At 40.9% G+C, this 19,191-nt stretch overlaps 1 protein-coding gene across 2 annotated transcripts in view; it reads right to left on the bottom strand.

Moving 5' to 3' along the window:
• kdrl (kinase insert domain receptor like) overlaps positions 1–16,448 on the bottom strand; it is a 44,225-nt gene extending 27,777 nt beyond the window's left edge. The window contains exons 1-11 of one of the 2 annotated variants that reach the window (XM_019365016.2): positions 16,371–16,439; positions 15,915–16,251; positions 9,222–9,312; positions 8,122–8,333; positions 6,428–6,549; positions 4,998–5,157; positions 4,753–4,895; positions 4,491–4,662; positions 4,237–4,357; positions 3,957–4,126; positions 2,295–2,451 (exon numbers count right to left, since the gene is read on the bottom strand). In XM_019365016.2, the coding sequence (XP_019220561.1) occupies positions 2,295–2,451; positions 3,957–4,126; positions 4,237–4,357; positions 4,491–4,662; positions 4,753–4,895; positions 4,998–5,157; positions 6,428–6,549; positions 8,122–8,333; positions 9,222–9,312; positions 15,915–15,978 (1,412 nt within the window). In that variant the 5' untranslated portion in view covers positions 15,979–16,251; positions 16,371–16,439. Of the gene's footprint in view, positions 1–2,294; positions 2,452–3,956; positions 4,127–4,236; positions 4,358–4,490; positions 4,663–4,752; positions 4,896–4,997; positions 5,158–6,427; positions 6,550–8,121; positions 8,334–9,221; positions 9,313–15,914 lie in introns of both variants that reach the window. The other variant, XM_005467465.3, reaches the window with a different exon arrangement.
• Positions 16,449–19,191: the final 2,743 nt, after the last annotated feature.

Raw genomic sequence — 19,191 nt, 5'->3', positions numbered from 1 at the left:
AGCCGCCTGCCACAGCCCAGCCACTGTTCCTGGTGCCAGCCCTGATTATCTTTGGCCCAGCAGAAAGAGTTGCTTTGACCTTACTAAACCTCTGCAATATTTTATCACGAATCTGGTAAGCGGCAGCTGGTTTTATGCGATAATTTAGTGAAGAAACCAATGGGGAAGTGGTGGATTAACACCATGTAACATAATTAGTCGCTTTCAGTCTGCCTTGTTTTCTTTGCCACTGGATGTGGAGCCTGATAACACGCAGCTAATGGCCCATTGTTTTGCTGATCTTACAGTTCACAGGCCCTCCAAACCACGATCTGAGTGACTGTTCAAATGTTCATTTCGCTTATGGGTTCACCGCCAGGCTGGTATCCATGCACAGTCACACATATACAGCGCTCTCAGTTCTCTTCAGCACTGCAATAACTCGGGGAATCTGAGATTTAACTCCCCCGTGTCTCCCTCTCAGCCTACAGAACCATTGACCACTAATGAGAGGGCAGCTCTCAGCGGCTTTGTTCCTTTGATTAATGGTTCATGTTCTGGAACAGAGTCAATTGAATCAAAGTAGGTCTGTTTTATAGAGGGATCTCCGGGTCGGACTGGTGGCTCTGAATCCTGCGAAGGCATCTCTTCACTGCTTGTTGCTGTTGATGATTTTGATTCAGTATTGTGGAGTTTCCGTCTAAAGGTACAAACTAGTTAAATTAAGACTTTTTAATACCAACTTAAAAACAGATTTTAGACTAAACTTACAAAAGAGAGATAGAAAAAGGTGAAATATCTTCTTTCGGATGTTCAGAATGAACAAGAAAGTATTCAGTCATATGTTTATTAATGTGGCCAGAAAATGATGTCACTGATGTCAGCATCCCATTGTCCCAAGTTTGAAACACCTACCATCAACAGTCTCAGTGTCAAGCCATTTACCAATAAACTTGCATCTTTCATCATTACCATCTTCTCCTTGGTTCCAACAGTATATTGCAAGGCTAAAACGGACCTCCTACGCAGCATAATAAGCGTCTGTCATGGCCCGTGGTTTTTTCTTAGGGTTTTGTTTTGTAAAGTTTAATATTCTTTGACTTTTGTATGTTTGTCCTTGTATATCTTTATTTATAGGTTTATTGTAGAATTGTTAATTTCTGTTTTTCTAGTGATTAGTTCGTCGGTGTTGGGTTCTCATTTTCATGTTTCTATTTTGATGTTTTTCACTTCCTGATAGTTAGTTGTTGCTTGTACATTGATTTGAGTTTCACTTCCTCTCCTATCTTATTACCTCGATTATCTGCAATAATAGCAATGCTATTGCTAGGTAATAGCAATTTGTCCTTAAAATTTCCGAAGTCTCTAAAAACACAAGTGTCTAAAAATTATATCATTAATCATTAATTGTGAACCTTTTAAGACTTTGTATGATTCCATAGACACCCTGTGCACGGTTTCCAAAACATGGGGATTATATCCACAGCAGGTGGACTCAATTGCATCATCTCAACTGTTATTCAGGCTGAAAAAATGCAACAGACAGTTTTTTAGATAGAGAGAAACATCAGGCGGTAACTTTCTGGAAACCTGAAAATGAAACTGGTATACAGTGGAGGTGGTGAGTGACAGGAGAATGGTGGCTAAGCTGTCATCCCTGTTGGACAACATCTCCCACCCCATGCAGGAGACTGTGACAGCACTGAGCAGCTCCTTCAGTGGGAGACTGCGGCACCCACGGTGTGGGACGGAGAGATTTCGCAGGTCTTTCCTCCCCACTGCTGTCAGACTCCACAATAAAGACTTTTGCAGCTGATCAAACACACAAACCCACACATGTGCAATAAGACTGCTATACGTGCAATTCTTCTTCTGACGAAGTTGTGTTTTTGTATTTTCCTACTCAGTTGTATATAGTATTTGTATTTCTATTTTATTCTATTGTATATAGTATTTTATTTTATTTTATTTTATTGTATTTTATTGCATTCCAGTGTTTTCCAATTTCTGCTACATAACTTTGCACTTTTGCTGTAACAAAACAAATTTCCCACCTGTGGGACTAATAAAGGCCATCTTATCTTATCTTATCTTATCTTATACAGATATAGCTCATGATTTGGTAACTTACACAATTCAAAGCATGGAATTTTTTTGAGGCTAGACTTAGGTTAAATCTGTGCTTGAAATTAGTTACTTACACTGCTGAAATGCTTTGAATTTCTTAAGGTATTGCTGAACCGTGACAGACCATGACAGCAGAACGACTAGGGTAAACATTTCAATGCTTAGAGCATAACATGAGGGTGACTCACTTTTTAAACTTCGGTTCTGAGTGAAATGGTTGCCAGTGCCAAGTGATGGTTGGCAACGGCAGGCCATAAGCAGTGCAGGTTAGATGATGCTGTTTGCCCGACATGTAAGGTTGCACGTCCACAGTAGCAAGCTCCGCCTCTGAAATACTTGGCTTCACTACATACACACACAAGTACACAGTAACCACATACACGCACAAACATGGAGAGAAATTGGAAGAGAAAGACAACATGTTAGATCAGAGGTCAGGCTTGCCTCCTTTAAGAAGCCAAAATAAAAGCTCCCACTCCCACATTACACATTTTTTAAAAATCAATTATGAGGAAATAAAAAAAGAATTCAAGATATTTTTTAGGGAAACAGCATTCACCATGATAGGATCAGTAATTTCTCCTTTCATTATTTTTTCCTGAATCGTATTCATTCAGCTTAGTTTTGCACCTTATGTTCACCCTGGCTGTCCACACCCCACTCTCTGTCCCACTGGGTTAGCTAGAAGAATCGACCGTACCGGCCCCGCCTGCTGTGGAATCTCAAAATGTCTCAAAAAGAAAGACAGTCTTGATGTGCAGCTATGAAAGGCGTGCCATAGAGCATTAGCTGTCCTTCAGACAGCGTGTAGGAGAAGAGGGGGGGATGCCTGCCTAGCCCAGGGCTCTAGGTCAAAGAACAATCTCACCGCAGTCCATGCCTGGGTCACTGAGTCAACCATTTGTGCTGCTATGAACAACAGACAAAAATGCTTCTCCCACCTCGGGAGATGCACTTATGTCAGCACTATCTGCATTTTGAAAAACAGAAATAGTTGTGTTGCATTCAGTGCCCCAGCTCATGCACACCTGCACATCACGTAGTAATCCGGAGCACTGACGACTGTAAACAACATATGAACAAAATTTTGAAAAGTTCTCTAACTGGTGCCAGGACTTTCTCTCCACTTTGTTGTGTTTATACTTTTTTTTCATTCCAATAAATAAAAGTCTTGTGAAGTGGGCCAGTCAAGGATCATAAATAAAGTTTATAAAAGGCTAGAGGGGCCTGATTTTTACACTTTTTGGCACACTACTGGGATTCCTCAAAAATGTTTAAAGAATGCAGTAAAAATAGCTGTTCCCTCCACATGCTAAGTGTGAAGTAAGGGATATACAGTCTCCTTTTTGTTCTTTATAGCAAGCAGACTCCATTCATGTATCTACTCAACATGCTAAAATATTTATATCCTAGTGTTAACACTTATCAGTATATTAAAGAGTTGTCATAACAATGAATTGCAAGCTGATTTTTCTCCAGCTAAATACATAATGTATAGAACATGCTGTTTATATGAGCCATACTGTATGCACACAGGGTGTAAGGATTGGAGGGGTCTGGGGCAGCTGGAGCCCGTGTGCAGAATAGAACTCGGGCCTTTTACACACTCTGCCAAGCCCCTTTCAAAGAGCCCCAATAATCAACAACAGCTGCTCCTGCTACGTCAATCCAGCTCTGGAATCAACAAGCCCCCAAATTCCTCTCATACTAGAGCTGCTACCTGCCGTCCAGTGATCTAGACTGAGAGCAGCAGCAGCAGACGTGCTGTGGGCAGCCTCGGTCCACAGTGAAGGCGCTGCCTCATTTCGTCAGGATCAGTGAAGATTATCAGGTTTGTGGTAATGGCTTACCTGTGACCTCCAGAACGTAGCTGAGATTCCTGTACAGCCCCTTCGCTCTGTTGCCCAGGCTTAAGGTGAACACGCCAGAATTCTTCTCCTGCACATCAGTGATGGCCAAGCTGAAATCAGACATCTTGTAGCAAGTGGAATTCTTCTGGATAGGAACCCCATCCTTGTACCTGAATATTAGAGGCACATAAAAGTTTGTTTATTGTGCATAAGCAATAATAGAGGTGCCCAACGCTCATAACAAAAGGTTTATTTATAGTGGCTCTAAACCATTGCCTACCATGCTATCATGTCTGGTGGTGGCAAAGCGATGACCCTGGGTTCAAACACAATCTTCCTTACACCTTCAGCGACTGTTCTATGCTGTCCATTCTTAGAGGAAATGTTAAGAAATGGATGCTCTGGAACCAAAGAGTATAGATTAAATAAGGTTATCATCATTACTTTACAGGATTGCCCCGAAGTTACAATAATTTACAGGCTAAAATTCTTTTAATTTCACTTGTAATAATAAAGCATTAAAAGCATTCTCACCATAGACAACAACTTTTGCCGTGGCAGTATCATTTACTCTGGGATTCAGCTCAGCTTTGCAATGATAGATTCCCTTATCCTCCATGGTAATGTTTGGCAACACTAAAGTTTTACTCATTACAAGGACCTTAGAAGGTCTGAGTAGGGACTTGATTGTAGTATGCCGATTTTCCTGAAGACAAAGAAAGCACCATAAATGCCAGTGCTACTTATGCAGACTGTTCCATAATATTGTAAAGTCAATGATAAACCATTAACTTACGTTCTTCTTTGGAAAAGTCCAGGTGAAGTTGATTCTTCCATTATAGGTGGTCTCCCCACTACAGTTGAGGATGAGGGTGTCTCCAGTCAAAATTTTAACACGGTAGTTATCTGGAGTGATCCTCACATTGTTAAGAACATCAGCTGTAAAATTGGAACAAACATAATGAAATGTTATGAAACCTTAAACAATCGGACAGTTAAAAACAATTAAAAGTCATGTCACCAGGAAAACAACAGACTCACTCAGTCTCGTAATAAAGTACTCTGACTTGAACACTTGACCGTTGACTTTGGCATGACATGTCAGAATGTTGTATGAATCGGAGGCACCGTAGGGGATCCTGAACCCAACCATTGGATCCCACTCCATTTCTTTTGTAACCTTCTCAGCTAAACGTGGCGCCTGTAATGAAAAAGGCAAAACTAATACATTTGATGACACTTGTGATGCCAACTATAGGTCACTGAGCCAGACAGACTGAAGAGGAAGCTGCACGACTTCATTTAACACGTAACTCATGCTCCACCGGGCTCAGCTGGGGACACATCTGTTAAGCTGTTTTATAACACATGCATGACAGCCCTGAACTTTTCTAGACATTACCAGAAGGAGATGAATGTAGAAGAACGTAAATGTCCAGTGCAATCAGATATGACATTAAGCAGTGTTAATGAGAGCTCCAGGGTACAAAGTGTGATGTTTTGCACCTGCTTAATAGCACAGGTAACAGTGCAGTGAACTGTCAGTCATGTATCCTGCCGTCTTAACCAGTATTCCCAGTAACACGCACTGTGAATGTGACTGCTGCATTAATTTATGCAATTAGGGAAATAACATTTGGAAAAGGATGTCCTTGCCTGCTGCTGTTTGTTCTCATGTCAGAAGAAGGACTGGGATTGGAGGCAATGGAAGAGAAGGAAGGAAGGAAGGTGAACAGGAAGGAGGAGTGTCATGCATTTATTAATAACAGGAAGGTCACACCAGTACTATCTGTGGCATTAGAGTCAGAAGTGATTATGCACAGTTGGCACTATGACACATATAGTCATATATTAATCGCAAACAATGAAACAAAAAGGCACAAAAAGGCACAAAAAGGCCACAAAGGCACTTCATCAAGTACTAACAGGGTCTTAAGTTGTATAGATAAGTGCGTTGGAAAACAAGGGAGTACTCAACACCTGGCTACAGTGGATCAAACAGTCTTATGCTGTTACCTGTTGTTTTCTAAGACTGGACACAACTTTTCTGCTGTTTCCTGATGTTTGTAAGAGCAGAGAGACTAAATTTAGCCTGAGGATCTATTCTGAGAAAAGCACTCTTGGAACACCTTCCTGCTCTTAGAGGAAGCAGACAGGATGACTCGCTTTGCCGCCCCTGAGCTTCCCATAGCTAAGCCACTGTCCCCGGTCTGCTTCTGTGTGCTAGAATGATTTAACACACAGAGGGTGTGAGAACCACTGTGATGCCCTATGCACAGAGTGGAAGGACATTTTTTTCAAAGCAGGTAAGGATACCCTGCTGTGGTATTAATAGTAATCTTGTTCTCTCAGGGGACGTGCTGTGTGAGTTTCCTGGAAGTTCATGTTAAGCAGTGTCTATGGAATACTGTGTTTTACTATAATATGCAGTACTATGATATATAAAAGCATGATGGTGCTTAAGACCCTACCCCTGTCAGTGTGACATCAGTATCAGGTGAGGATGTCCGACACGGGACAACAAGGCTGGTCTCATGCCTGTAGATGCCCAGAATATGACCTCTAGCAGGCTCCACAAATGGCTGGTCGGGATCTGAAAAAAAGAATTCAACATCTTAAACACAAGTCAGGCAGAAACACCATTTCAAATCAAATGTGGCCCATCACAAGTTGTTTTTTGGGGAAACCATGTTTTCTAGTAAAATTATTCCTATTCTGGTGAAATAAGCCAACTTAATTTGAAAGTGCAGTGGTTAGCATTGTTGCATCACAGCAGGAGGATAAAGGGTTCATAGCTGTCAGCTGGCTGTGATCCTCCAGTGTGGTTTGTGCATATTTTGACCTTCTGCCTATGTGGTTTTGGAAGTGCATGTGTTTTCTCCCACAGTCTCTGGCTCTCTGTCACTGCGATTCACTTGCAACATAACCAGGGTGTACCCCACCCCTCACGTCTGCTGAGACAGGCTCCAGAACCTTTGACCCACTAGGAAAAGGAGGTATACCAAGTGAAAAAGAGCATGTCAGGGTATTCAACAGAGATCCAGAAAAGAGATCAAATCTCAGATTAGTTAATTCTGGCCATATAAGGGCAGTCGGTCTGTGGGAACGCTGTGGCTACATAAATAGTCTGTGATTGAAGGAAGGTCGAACATTAGTGGTGTGAAAAAGTAAAAAAAAAAATAAACAGCTGAGGATTTTTGAAATAGGACACAGCAGGTAAACTGTGGAAGTCATTTAAAAAGCACAAGAAGAATTAAAGCTACTTTTATATTTATAATAGTTAGCCAAGTTGTAGACCAATATTAAGCAACTTTATACCAACATTTTTCAAAATATAAAACCACTTTGGTCACATTGGCTGATATTGGAATTTACTCTCTGCTGCCCAGTACAATCTCCAGTTATATAAGTCTATGTGGTGCCATGTGAGGTTTAGGGAAACGTTGTTACAAGGAAAACAGTAGCTGAAGCAGGAAATGGTCAATGACCAGGGTTTCCCGAGCAATTAGCTTATCCTCTCACCTCCAGGAGAAACCACGGCACCACAGAAACCACTTCCTTTCTCTCTTTTTTTTTTCTCTCAGATGGAGACCTGTGGCACCTCAGCCGGAATTCCAGTTGAAAAAAGGTAGCAATAACTGCCTCTACATTATATGTAATGCATACAACTACAGATTTTAGTAAGCAGGTCTTGCTTGCTTTCTTTGTTTTTTTGCACATTCTTCCCATGTCGTTTTAAAAAAAAGGCTATTGGAGCTGACATAGTGAAAAAGGAAGGTACACCCTGAACATCATGGTCCTTTACATCCTGCTGCCTAACTCACTCCTTTTTCCTTCTATAAAGGATGTGTCTTGTGTCTTATGTCTTGCAGGAAATACCACACTGTTCTTTGTCATTTCAATACTGTAAATATCAGCGTCTGTGAGATCAGTTCAACATTAAATCCTGCAGCTGCCATCAGGAGATAACAATCATCCTTTGAAATCTTTTTTTAAACACAAATCTTCCGTGCATTTTAAATCTCTGAATGAAAAAACCATTTGGTTCAAAATGTAAGAACTATTTTCAGTTTTAGAGTTCAGTTTTTCTAACACTGGACAATTTCTTAAATTATGAACTGCATAATTTGAGCATTATACATCCAAAACAGCTTCTGGCTCTCACCTTTGACATACACATAGGTGGATTTGATTTGGTATGAACCATCCTTGGTGTATTTACAGGTGTAAGTCCCTGTGTCATTGGCAATCAGGTGTGTGACTATCAGTCTGCTGCAGTGAGACTGACGGTGAGGTCTTGAATCACACTTCTCCACCTTCACTCCCTGCGATGCGATCGACCGCTGGGCAAGTGTCCAGCTGAAGACACCATGACCTCTGACATTATTGAAAATGAGAGAGAATGTTAAATGATATTAGATCTTGGGCGAGGCAAATAGCATTAGAAAAAACAAAGCATTAATTCTATTAAAAGTGGATCTATTTTTAGAGAAGGTGTCACCTCTGGCAGTGACCACGAAAGCTACTAAATTTAGTAGCTTATCCCTGGGGACTTTTGGGCTTCGTTTCCATTTTAAGTTTATTTCAAGTTAATCTTGAGTCATCCAAAAGTTTGAACTTTCACATGGGAACATGTTTCTCTTCAATGATGTGCTTAACTAACACATTCTTTCCACACAGAATTCAGTTTAAAATGCTCATTAAAGAGATCCCAGAGGAACATCTAGCATTTCTCACATTCCTCTCCCTTTGCCTGCAGAATTTTGGGTCAAGCAGAACCTCCAGTTCTCATCCACTTCCAAAAAACAAGACAGTGCTCTACGCATCAGGCTTCTTACAATGTGGCCTTGTAAGGAAGCATTACATTAAACCAACATGAGTTCCTAAGCATTCTTTGGAGGCCTAAAAAATGATGCAATACCCTAAATTCTTAAGAAATGTGAATGTACTTGGGTCTTAAATTCCATAAAGGAAGTGGAAGAAGACAACGTGGACCACCATTGCTGCTTCCGGTCAGGGACTGTCCCAGCTTCTTTGTAGCTAGTAAGAGTCCACAGAACCAGGGACGTCCTGCTAATTCTCCCTTAAAATTTCTGCCATATAATGAGCGCAGAGTCTGAAGTCCAGCAATTAGAAGAGCAAAGGTAAAGTAAATGAAGTTGTACTGTAATGCAAAGTGGTTAAGAAGAGTTATACACCACCATCATAAATGTTTGATTCAATTTCAAGTGAAACCAACAAAATTAGGTGCTTTCAACTGCATACCTGCAGGTGAGGTTTAACAAATTGCCTTTATGAAGAACGATTGGATCGCCGGAGGGATGACTCCTAAGCAAGTTTGCGCTCTCCAAGTGTCCTGCAAAACACACACACACACAGACATTTACACCAACTCTTCAATGGTATGTCTTCATCATTGTTATGCTAAGCAGAATGAAAAGCACAGCTGGAAATCCCCATGGCACAACTGCTGTGTAATGTGCCTTTAATGCTGTGCGCGTGGGTTCACTTTGTCCAGTTCTACTCCTGCCTCTTGTGTAAGTGATTGTCCACTGAGAGCACACTGTGGGGACTTTTTGGAGCTGGAGAGCAGATCATTGAATGGATCGGGGTCTTAGGTGATCAAAGATAGAATAAAGGGAGGAAGAGGATTATACGTGGAGCAGCTGTGCCACGATGCCAAAAAGGTCAACACAGTCCGATTTAGCAGGAACCAAATACTCTTTTTGTTCATTTACTAGTGACCTTTTACTCTGAATGCTGTGCTTATAACATCAAGAGGGTGGAGATGTTTGATTCAGAGGTGGCCATTATCTCGTGTGGAGCCAGCAGAATCTGTTGAGAGGTCTCTCTAACAACAGTTAACATAGGAAACAGTGTAATTCTGCCTGCTGTCCAGAAAGAGTCCCAGTCCCAGATGTTGTTTCCTTCTTTTCACTGAGATCCCTAAACAGCCTGTCACTGTGGACACAAAACAAGTATATTAAGTTTACCCTTGATCTGTTGTTAAGGATAATGTTGTTTTATGTGTTTAATGCAGATACTGGCTAAAGGGGCAATAATGGCCTATTTTCTGTATTATCCACACACCTGGAAACCTGCATTTACACACAGAATTACAGAAAAACAATCACTCGCACACGTTCTCCTAGTATTTGTCTATTATTCAGAACAGCTGTTGTGGCAAGAATGAGCTGACGCCGCCAGTGTTGGCAGGGGGACTCAATATTCACTTCCTCACAAAATGTTATAACATCATTGTTTTATTGTCCAAGGTTAAGCAGAGGGGAAGGGTTGTGGCTTGCACTCTTTCATGTCGTAAAACCACACACTTTTGGCTGCATGTGAACACAAATCAAGAGCCCTGGCCTCAATAAACAACCACATAAGCTGCAGTTCCTACAGTTCATAATTGTATGGCCTTTATTTGTCGCTGCCAGACAAATTTCTTAAGTGCATTCTACTTTGCATGTTTTATGCCTCGATGTTCTGGAAACAAGAATACCATCAATCTCAATGTAATCTATCAAAGACAAATAAAACAAATATAAACAAACCCACTATGTATCATGTTCTTTTAGCCATACTTATTACTGCCTTGACACATGCTCATGAATTCAGGTAAGAAAATCCCATAAAGTTGACTCAGTTCATCTAGATGCAGCGTTTTCAGTGGGAGAAATGTTTCATTACTCAGTCAACTGACTTCTTCAGTCTCAGCTGACAATAGGTTTCTTCCAGTTTCAAAATGTCCAAAATTAGCACCACTATGCGACAAGTTCATGACTTTCAGGACTCTGCAACACAGAGGAAGTACTATCCCCACTGTACTCAGGGAATTCCCTGAGTAATTGCAATTATTGCACCTGGACATTTGTCAGAGGTGATCCAGGAGAGAAGAACAACCGCTGCCATCTTTCACAGGCTTATAATGCTGTGGAGCTATTTCCCAACTTTCTGTGAAAAGTGCTCCATTGTTCAGGGGTCATGACAATGAACAATAACGAAACTGAGCTTCTGGGCTATTGTTAGGCAATAGTGCCAGTTTCGGTCATTATGCAACTATACTGTACATACTGCACTGTTGTTATGCATAACCTGCGAAGAAATGTAACTACACATTGAGTCAATGCAGGCTACAACTACTGTGAGTCCTCCTGTGCCTTTCCAGTTATTAAAAAAAAAAAGAGATCAGTGAGTGAATAGCAATCGTTGCCTTAAGATGAGGACTTAAAATCTCAGAAAATTCCTGGAAGGAGATTGCTAAACCTATTTGAAAGAATCTGAGGGAATTTCCAAAGAAGCGGAAAAACCTGGGGGACAAATATGCTTGCCACTCCCCAAAAATGACCACAACAAAGAGTCAACATTTTGTTTCTATCAGCTGGCATGCATATAAAAAGCCAGGACGCAACCACATGATAATTAACACATATGCACCTCCGCAAGCATAAACGCCAGAAACATCGGCCACTTGCGTAGGTTGGGTCGCAGGCTCTACAAAGGTTCACCGCAAAAGTCAAAATCAGGGCAGAGACTGAAGACTTGGATGAGTAATGAGACGTTTTACCCCAATGAAAACGCTCCGTCCAGATTAAAAGAGTCCACTGAGACTAATTATGGCATTTTCAACTTCTTGAATCTTTGAATCGGTTACAAATACATCCCATGCATAAATGCTTAAGTCCCACAGCATATCCAGAATCGTCATCTTGACCTTGAATTGCACGGGCAGAACGCTTATCTTTTAAAACTAGCACATTTTTTATGCCCTTCTCTTCAGTAATGCACTACAGATGGGTGAACCAGCAGGGCCCCCCAGCAGCCCATTAAAAAAAGACAAGAGAAGAGAGGAAAAAAACATTGTCTTGTCTACACACCCATCCTCAAAACTCCCACCTGCCCAGAACTGACCTCAGCTAGCATCCCGACAACCCTAACCCCCGCAACAGCTGTGCCCTGCATTCCTTCAGGAGATCGCCTGAAAAATGCCAGAAATTGTGCATATTGAGTTGGTTCAAAGAGCCCCGAAGCTGGTTCTCATTAAAAGCCATTACAAAGAGGACAGGCATGGAACAAACAGAGAGGGAGTCAGGGAGGGTGCGAGAGGCCGACTGACTTCTGCTTCAGTTTTTTCACAAGCATGATCTCGATTGACTCACACAGCATCAAGCTGGTTGCTGACACAGAGCCAGGTTAGCTAAGATTAGACCAGGATCACATTTGTGTGTCTTTGTCCTCGCTTGGCATTGATTAAAGGAAATGGCACAGGACACTGTGTTTGGAAAACACAAATGGTCAGGAAATACAGACAAAAATTTTGAACAGCATGGATTTCAGGATTTTTTTCAATAGAAATGTCTGTGGTCAAGAAAATAATTAAATATTTAGTCTGAAAGAATGGCCAAACAATGACCGAGACTAAATGATTCAGGTTTTCAGCATTGCAATGGAAAACGATGGCCTATGTATGCTCTGCTTAGCTATATTTTGTCAAAGGATCTTGAATAATACTTGTTAGTTATGTTCCTGACATGAGAGAAAGCATAAACTCTTGGTGTTTAAAAAGATACTTTGAGCACAACTCCTAAAAAAAATTCAGTGACTACTGCACTTTAGAACACTACAGAACTACAAATTAAAAAATAAAATACATAAAGCTAAATAGACAAGTGATATAAATGCCACCAGCATGCTGCCAGTAGCTCACTGGTGATGTTGTGTAATAATAATAAAAAAATTACTGTATCAGATGACTGTACTGTCACTGAACCGAAAAGGAAACTCCAAGTCACAGCCCTTAAAGCGCGAGGAATAATGTGCGGAATTCCCTTCTCTTTTGCAGAGGGCACACTTCACCTCCCTGTACTTCCCGTCCCGTCATCAGACGGCACGAATGTCTTGAGAGTCGAGGGAGAAAATCATTTTTGGGAATAGGGCACAATGATTCCTTTGCGTATCATTACCTCTTTATCCTTCGCTCTTCTGTTGTCACAAAGTTAGATGGGGGGAGAAGTGAGAATTACGGAGTAAATGAGTCAGCTTTGCTGTACTGTGACCTTGACGATGGACTGAAACAATAGTGAACAGTCTCTGCGATGAGATTTCATAATAGCGCACTGGTAGTTTATGTAAACAAACCCACTAAACGCTAAATTATTTTCACATTTTCTCTAAATGATATCTTAAAAGTACTTTAACTGGTATATGATACTACTCTGTCATCTAAACGTCGCACCTTCTCGGGGTCACGGTGCTGTCCTGCTGCAAAAGTGTCCGTGACAGTTCACTGCAAGTTAGGTTGACAAAATATTCAAGACAAACTTTATCAAACCTTTGACAAGACTTGACCACCTGCCATAATAAGAACCAGCTAACAGTGCTCTGGCTGTGCTACTTGTGTCCTGGAACATTCTCACATGCAGAGCCCTGCAAAAACCCTACACTTTGCCAACTGCAAGGTTAAGACAACAGTTACAGAGAGAGCCTTTTTTATTAGGCGTGTATAAGCCTTTAAAGGTTTGGAGACAAAATGCCCCAGACTCCTCTAAAAAAAACCCAAAAACCCCAAAACAAAACAAAATAAAGGAACATCTGGCCGTGATGGGTGGCCACTCTAGGTTATATAAAGCTGTGTAGAGCCAACAAAGGGGGTTCTCCTGCATGAGACTCCTAAATAGTAAACCCAGAGGATTCCTGTTCCATAATGTATGATTAAGACTAAGAGGCAGACAGAAGCTCCTTGAAATTGAAATCCCATGCAGGATTCAAAGAAAATATATTGCTGGTTCGAGGTGGATAGGTCTAGCATGGAACAGATGCTGGAATAATCCAGAAAAGCAACACAGTTCAATTTGTAAAGCTGAATATCCCAGTGTAGGGGAATGACGTTTTCTGCTCTACTGGTAAATCTTCCACTCCAGGTGAGTGTGTGTGTGTGTGAGGATGTGTTTTTCTTGTACTGCCTGCATGGACCCAGATGTACTGCCAGTGAGCAATGAGCCCCCACTGCACTTGGCTGACCTCTCATCACTCCCATTTTACAGTCCTCAAGCGTCCAAGCAGGAAAGAAAAAAATACTCTGGTACAAATTAGACACAACATCAACCCCTCTCATCGCAGGACTGTCTACACTGCAGGGAAAGAAAGAACTGACAAAGAAAGTGTTGTATATGATGAGTAACAATAAAAGGACAGCTTTCACTTTCCATTTCACTCATCTCCTTAGACATTGCTCGTGTCAGTTATAAATTTCATGGCAATTTTCTTTCCTAAACTCGGGGGTGTCATCTGACTAAATGTAACTCAGAACCCAGAATAAAAGAATCAGTCCAACACAAGTGATCATTTTAATTAAATATATATCATTATATTTACAGGCAAACTCCATTGTATGAATATTCCTGCACGCATCACATCTCAAGTGACATCCAGAAGGGTCCACTAAAAAAAGGTTATCTTGCTGACATTTGTGTGAGCTGTTACGCTTCAGTTAAATTGGTGTCAAAAGGTCAGAAGGAACATATGTAACCTGTGCTCATTTCGAATAAGAAGCAGCTGCAAGTCAAAAATTAAGAAATCAGCAAATAGGCCAGCAGGAAATATAGTTTTTTTCATTTTCACTCTAAGCCATCTTTAAAATTACTGGGCTATAGGTGAATGTTGTGTAATAATAAAATACACCCCAGTCAAATGCTTGCGCATCACTTCATGATTTGTAACTTTGCTTAGTTAACGATGACACTGTGACATTCTCACAGCTGTTCACCAGAAAAAAACATCCTACACATCTCTGAATAAACAGAGACACCTTGACGACCATCAGTAACTAATGTCTCTACCAGTCAGTGGCTCCTGTACTGAAACAATAGCCCCTTTCCTCCTCACTATTGTCTTGTGGATGAAGTTTGACATAGTTGAACGTGAGCACAAGGAGCTCCGGGAAGAAATCTTTGCTCAGGTAGCGTGTCACATTTCCGTGACCTTTACTAGCCAGAACAATTCCAGGCTGCCTCTCTTGTCCCTACATCCGCTTCCTCCTCTTTGCGTCTTTCCCACGCTTTGTGAGTGGACAGTGAAGGAAACCTACTCAAAAACACAGTGTGTGTGTGTGTGTGTGTGTGTATGTGTGTGTGTGTGTTCAGTAAAAGAGGTTGAATGTGAACAGTATTTCCTTTGTTTGGATGGGCTGTTTATTTTGAAGTGGTGAGGAAGCCTTAGTTTGTATCTCTGTGACACACTGGACCTGGCACAAGGTGAAGGAACATCCCAGATTTACTCAGGTTTTGTGGAGTGACACTAGACAATGGAGTTGGCTGGGCTGTCAGATAAAACATGGCAAAATGTTTAATCCTGTCCATGCACGCATAACAATTGCAGGAACTTTTCCTTTCATAATTTATAACAAAGTACTAACATGCAAAATATTCAAAGTATCTAAGAAAGCACACAAAAATAGACCATTCAAAACTCATATCAGTAAATCCAGTCATACTAAAATATACAGCCCGACTAATCGCCTGTTATGAATCAACGCATTTTACTAATAATCTCCCAATGATAATAGGGACAGACGACCTCTAGGGGCTTGTGTGGAAATTGCAAACTCAATAGCAGAATGATGATTTTTTCTGTTGCCGCATGATCTTCGAAAATGTGCAAATAATCTGCGGTCATATCCTTACACAATAATAATTTTACACTGCAGCTGGGATCAAAGAATAACCCGCCAACAAAATCAGCTCTTGGTTGCAGGTCAATTAAACCCCCGAGAAATAAATTACTATAAAAAAAGAAAAATAATGCTAAAAATAGTTATTGTAAAAATTGGCAGCTGTATATAAATCGTGTTTTTAAATATTATGCAATCAGTCTTTCATTCACTGAAAGGAATTAACAGTCAGAAAGTCTGTTCTTTCACTCGTAAATATCTGGTGTATATAAACATGAATGACTCACCTAATGTTAGAGATAAAAAACACAAGATGACAGCGACCTGGTTGAAGCAGTCAGGTGGGGCCATCCTGCGAACTTCTCCAAAGTGCAAACCTTGTGTTAAAAATAAACGCAATCAAGTCCCTGTTTGTGTCTTTAAATTCCGGCTGACTGCGAGTCTTAATTGGCCTTTAAAACGCCTTTTATGAATCCCCAAAAGGTTCAGGTGCGCAAGGACAAAGCAGCAGTAATTTTCCCATATCCCTGCACGCGATTCGCGGGGGAGCTCTCCTGCGCTGCTCGGCAGTCCAACTCCCGGCACCGGCGCACTGAGGAGGCGGGTCGGATGCACCGCTATCCTCTGGGCAGGTGCAAAAGTAGCAAGAGAAAAAAAAGTTAAATGAAGGAAATTGAATCGGCTGTAAAATAAAAAAGTTGAAGTGAAAAGTACTTCAGCTCTGTTGCTGTGTTTGGACTCACGAACGAGATCAATGAGCTCCTGTGCCTTGTACCCACTGTATCGCCTCCCTATCGCCTCTGTGCAACACTTACAGTGCCGTCCAGACGTGACACGTTTTATGGAGCCACACACAGACGGAGGACGCGACGTCACTTTTGTTGAGGAGGGGTAGGTAGGTGAGGGGAGGAGGGGGCGACTTCTTAATTTTAGCTACTGAGGGGGAACAGTAAGTCATTGTTCTGAGTTATTTTCACTATAACTGTGCAGGGAAATAAAATGATGCAACAGAAACGCAGTCATTGCACGTATCTTATCAACGAAACACTGTTGAACCATGTGTGAAATAAATAAAGAAATTAAATGACATTTAGCAAACTCTACTCAGTTTTTCATACCTGGCAGAAGCTCCCTTTGACACTAGAGATGAGAAGAAGCTATTCACTGAGCTACCTTAGAGTCTTAATAAGTATGTTTTCAAATTAAATTCGCAAACCTTTAAAGGGAGTTCTTCAATCACCTATTAGGAGGGAGCAGATGCAATTCAGAAGCAAAAACCGTCTCACTTTATTTCTGAAATAAAATCTTTTGGTGCACAAAGACTCTTATCTTTGACTTTTTATCCACTATCACGCTGTACTCTCTTAGTGTTAAGGAATTTCCACATCCCAACTGCCATAACTGAAAAGCTGTTGTGCCCGAAAGTCGTTGATTAAAAGCAGTCTGCTTTAGTTAAAGCTCTTGTTAACTTTGATTCATCACATATTTTACAATTTTTAATTATAAAATAAATTAGCACGCTATGTATTTATTTACTTAACTGACCTTTGTGTGCGACACTGATAAAAATCAACCTGTGTACCTGAGGTTAAAGGTAATTGCATTTATCTTGACTGGAGAGGGAAAAAAAACAATGCAGTGCAAACAATCACTGTGATATCGGCTTGAATCTATCTGCCCAAGTTTGCAGAATAAACATTTGTTGGATTTATTTTTAACGTCAGAAACAGGATGCACTTCTTTTTATATCAATGTAAATAATCTTCTTTTGTCCTGCCGTACTCTGCAGTGTGTGGATATGCCGCAGACTGTTTTCTTTTTATCACAGCAACAATCACTTTGCTGTTGCAGGTCATACTAGCAGGCATTGTAAATAAGAACATCCTGCCCTCACCTTTCCGCCCACAACAGGAATCCACAGCTACCATTTTGGGGACTGGATCAGAAGTAGTGTTGTGTGCTAAAGGTGATACACAAGGCAAATTGAAATGTAATGTAAACCTATTTTCCGACCTATAGCAGGAGAACTGTGATGTGGCACATGAGAACATGGGAAACTTGGCCATTCCAATGCTGGTTATCCTTATGTTATCTGGGAGTTTGAGACCACACTGTCACAACTAAAGAATTCAGCAATTTCCTGCCCACTATCAGTACTTTAAGTCACTATCAGCCAAAGAAAGAGAAGTTATAGACAAGTTACATTCGAAAAGGAAACATCATATTGAAGGCTGCACTGATTTATTTCTACTAATTTTTAGATTATGACTGTGGGAATTTCACTTTGGGAAATTTGGGAAGCAAGAATTGAGCATTTTATTATTAGATGATAAACTATTGGTCATGCATTGTAAGAGAGCAATAGCTTGTAAAGTGTATAAAATTGGAATTGTATTTTTCTTAGTTTGTTTCCCTATTTGAGCTTTCAAAAAGGGAGACGTTCCCTTTGGGCTAACAGCGCAACAGATAAGTCTCCTGATGAACAATTGCTGGAAGTTAGAAGCTGAGAGGGGTTTAAAATGATTTATTTTGGAAGTTGGTGCTCAAACAGACTGTGGGGGACTAACTGGTTGTACACACACCGCATGCAGTCTTCCTTTTGTTCGTCTTGGGTAAATGAACCAGAAGAAATGTCCTTTCTGAGGAGAGTAGTAGACAGCGTCTGACTGCACTCTCTGTCAAGTGACTGTACTCTGACATGAATGCAAGTAGTGCCAAAGCGGGAGTGAGGGAGTGAAGGCAAAATTAGAATTATAACTCGATAAAAAAAACTTCATTCTGCAAGGTGCTGGGAATATTCCTCTTGGTTCATATTGACATGATAGCAGATTTGTAAGCTGCACATGCATGACGCAAATATCCCAATCCACCACATTTCAAAGGTGCTCTATTGGATTGCGATCTGGTGACTGTGAAGGCCATCTGAGTGAACTAATTGTCATGTTCAAGAAACCAGTCTGTGATAATAGGAACATTGTAAAATTGAGTGTTGTCAGCTGGAAGTAGCCATCACAGGATGGGTGGTTATAAAGAGATGGCCCACACCAGTATACCACCACTATCATCCTGAGCTTTTGATATAAGCCAGGAAGGATCTGCGTTCATGTTAATATGAAATTCTGGCCCTACCATCTGAATCGCTCAGCTGAAATCAGGACTCATCAGACCAGGCAACTTTTTCCAGTCTTCTCCAATTTTGGTGAGCCTCTGTGAATAGTATCCTCAGGCTCCTGTTCTTAGCAGTTCTTACATTGTTACATTTTCTTCAAGGCTGGATATGTTGTGAATTCAGAGATGCTTGTCTGATTTAATAATCATAGTTACCTGATTCTCATTTACACAGGTTACCTAAATGCTTTAAGTTACTGCCATATAAATGGCCCATTAGATATTTGTGTAATCCGAAGTAGAACCTAATGAAGTGGCCAGATAGTGTGTTCCACTATGTTAACAAAACTAATACTTGCATGAATTCAGTTCTATAAATTTGTAATTTTTAAGTCCTGGACAGAAGTTTGCAGAAGTCAGAGCATTTTGGAAACTGTGTTACTGTATTAGGATCAA

The sequence above is a fragment of the Oreochromis niloticus genome, linkage group LG2 (genome assembly GCF_001858045.2).
Source record: "Oreochromis niloticus isolate F11D_XX linkage group LG2, O_niloticus_UMD_NMBU, whole genome shotgun sequence".
Taxonomy (NCBI): Eukaryota; Metazoa; Chordata; class Actinopteri; order Cichliformes; family Cichlidae; genus Oreochromis; species Oreochromis niloticus.
This window is presented reverse-complemented; position numbering and strand designations above follow the sequence as displayed.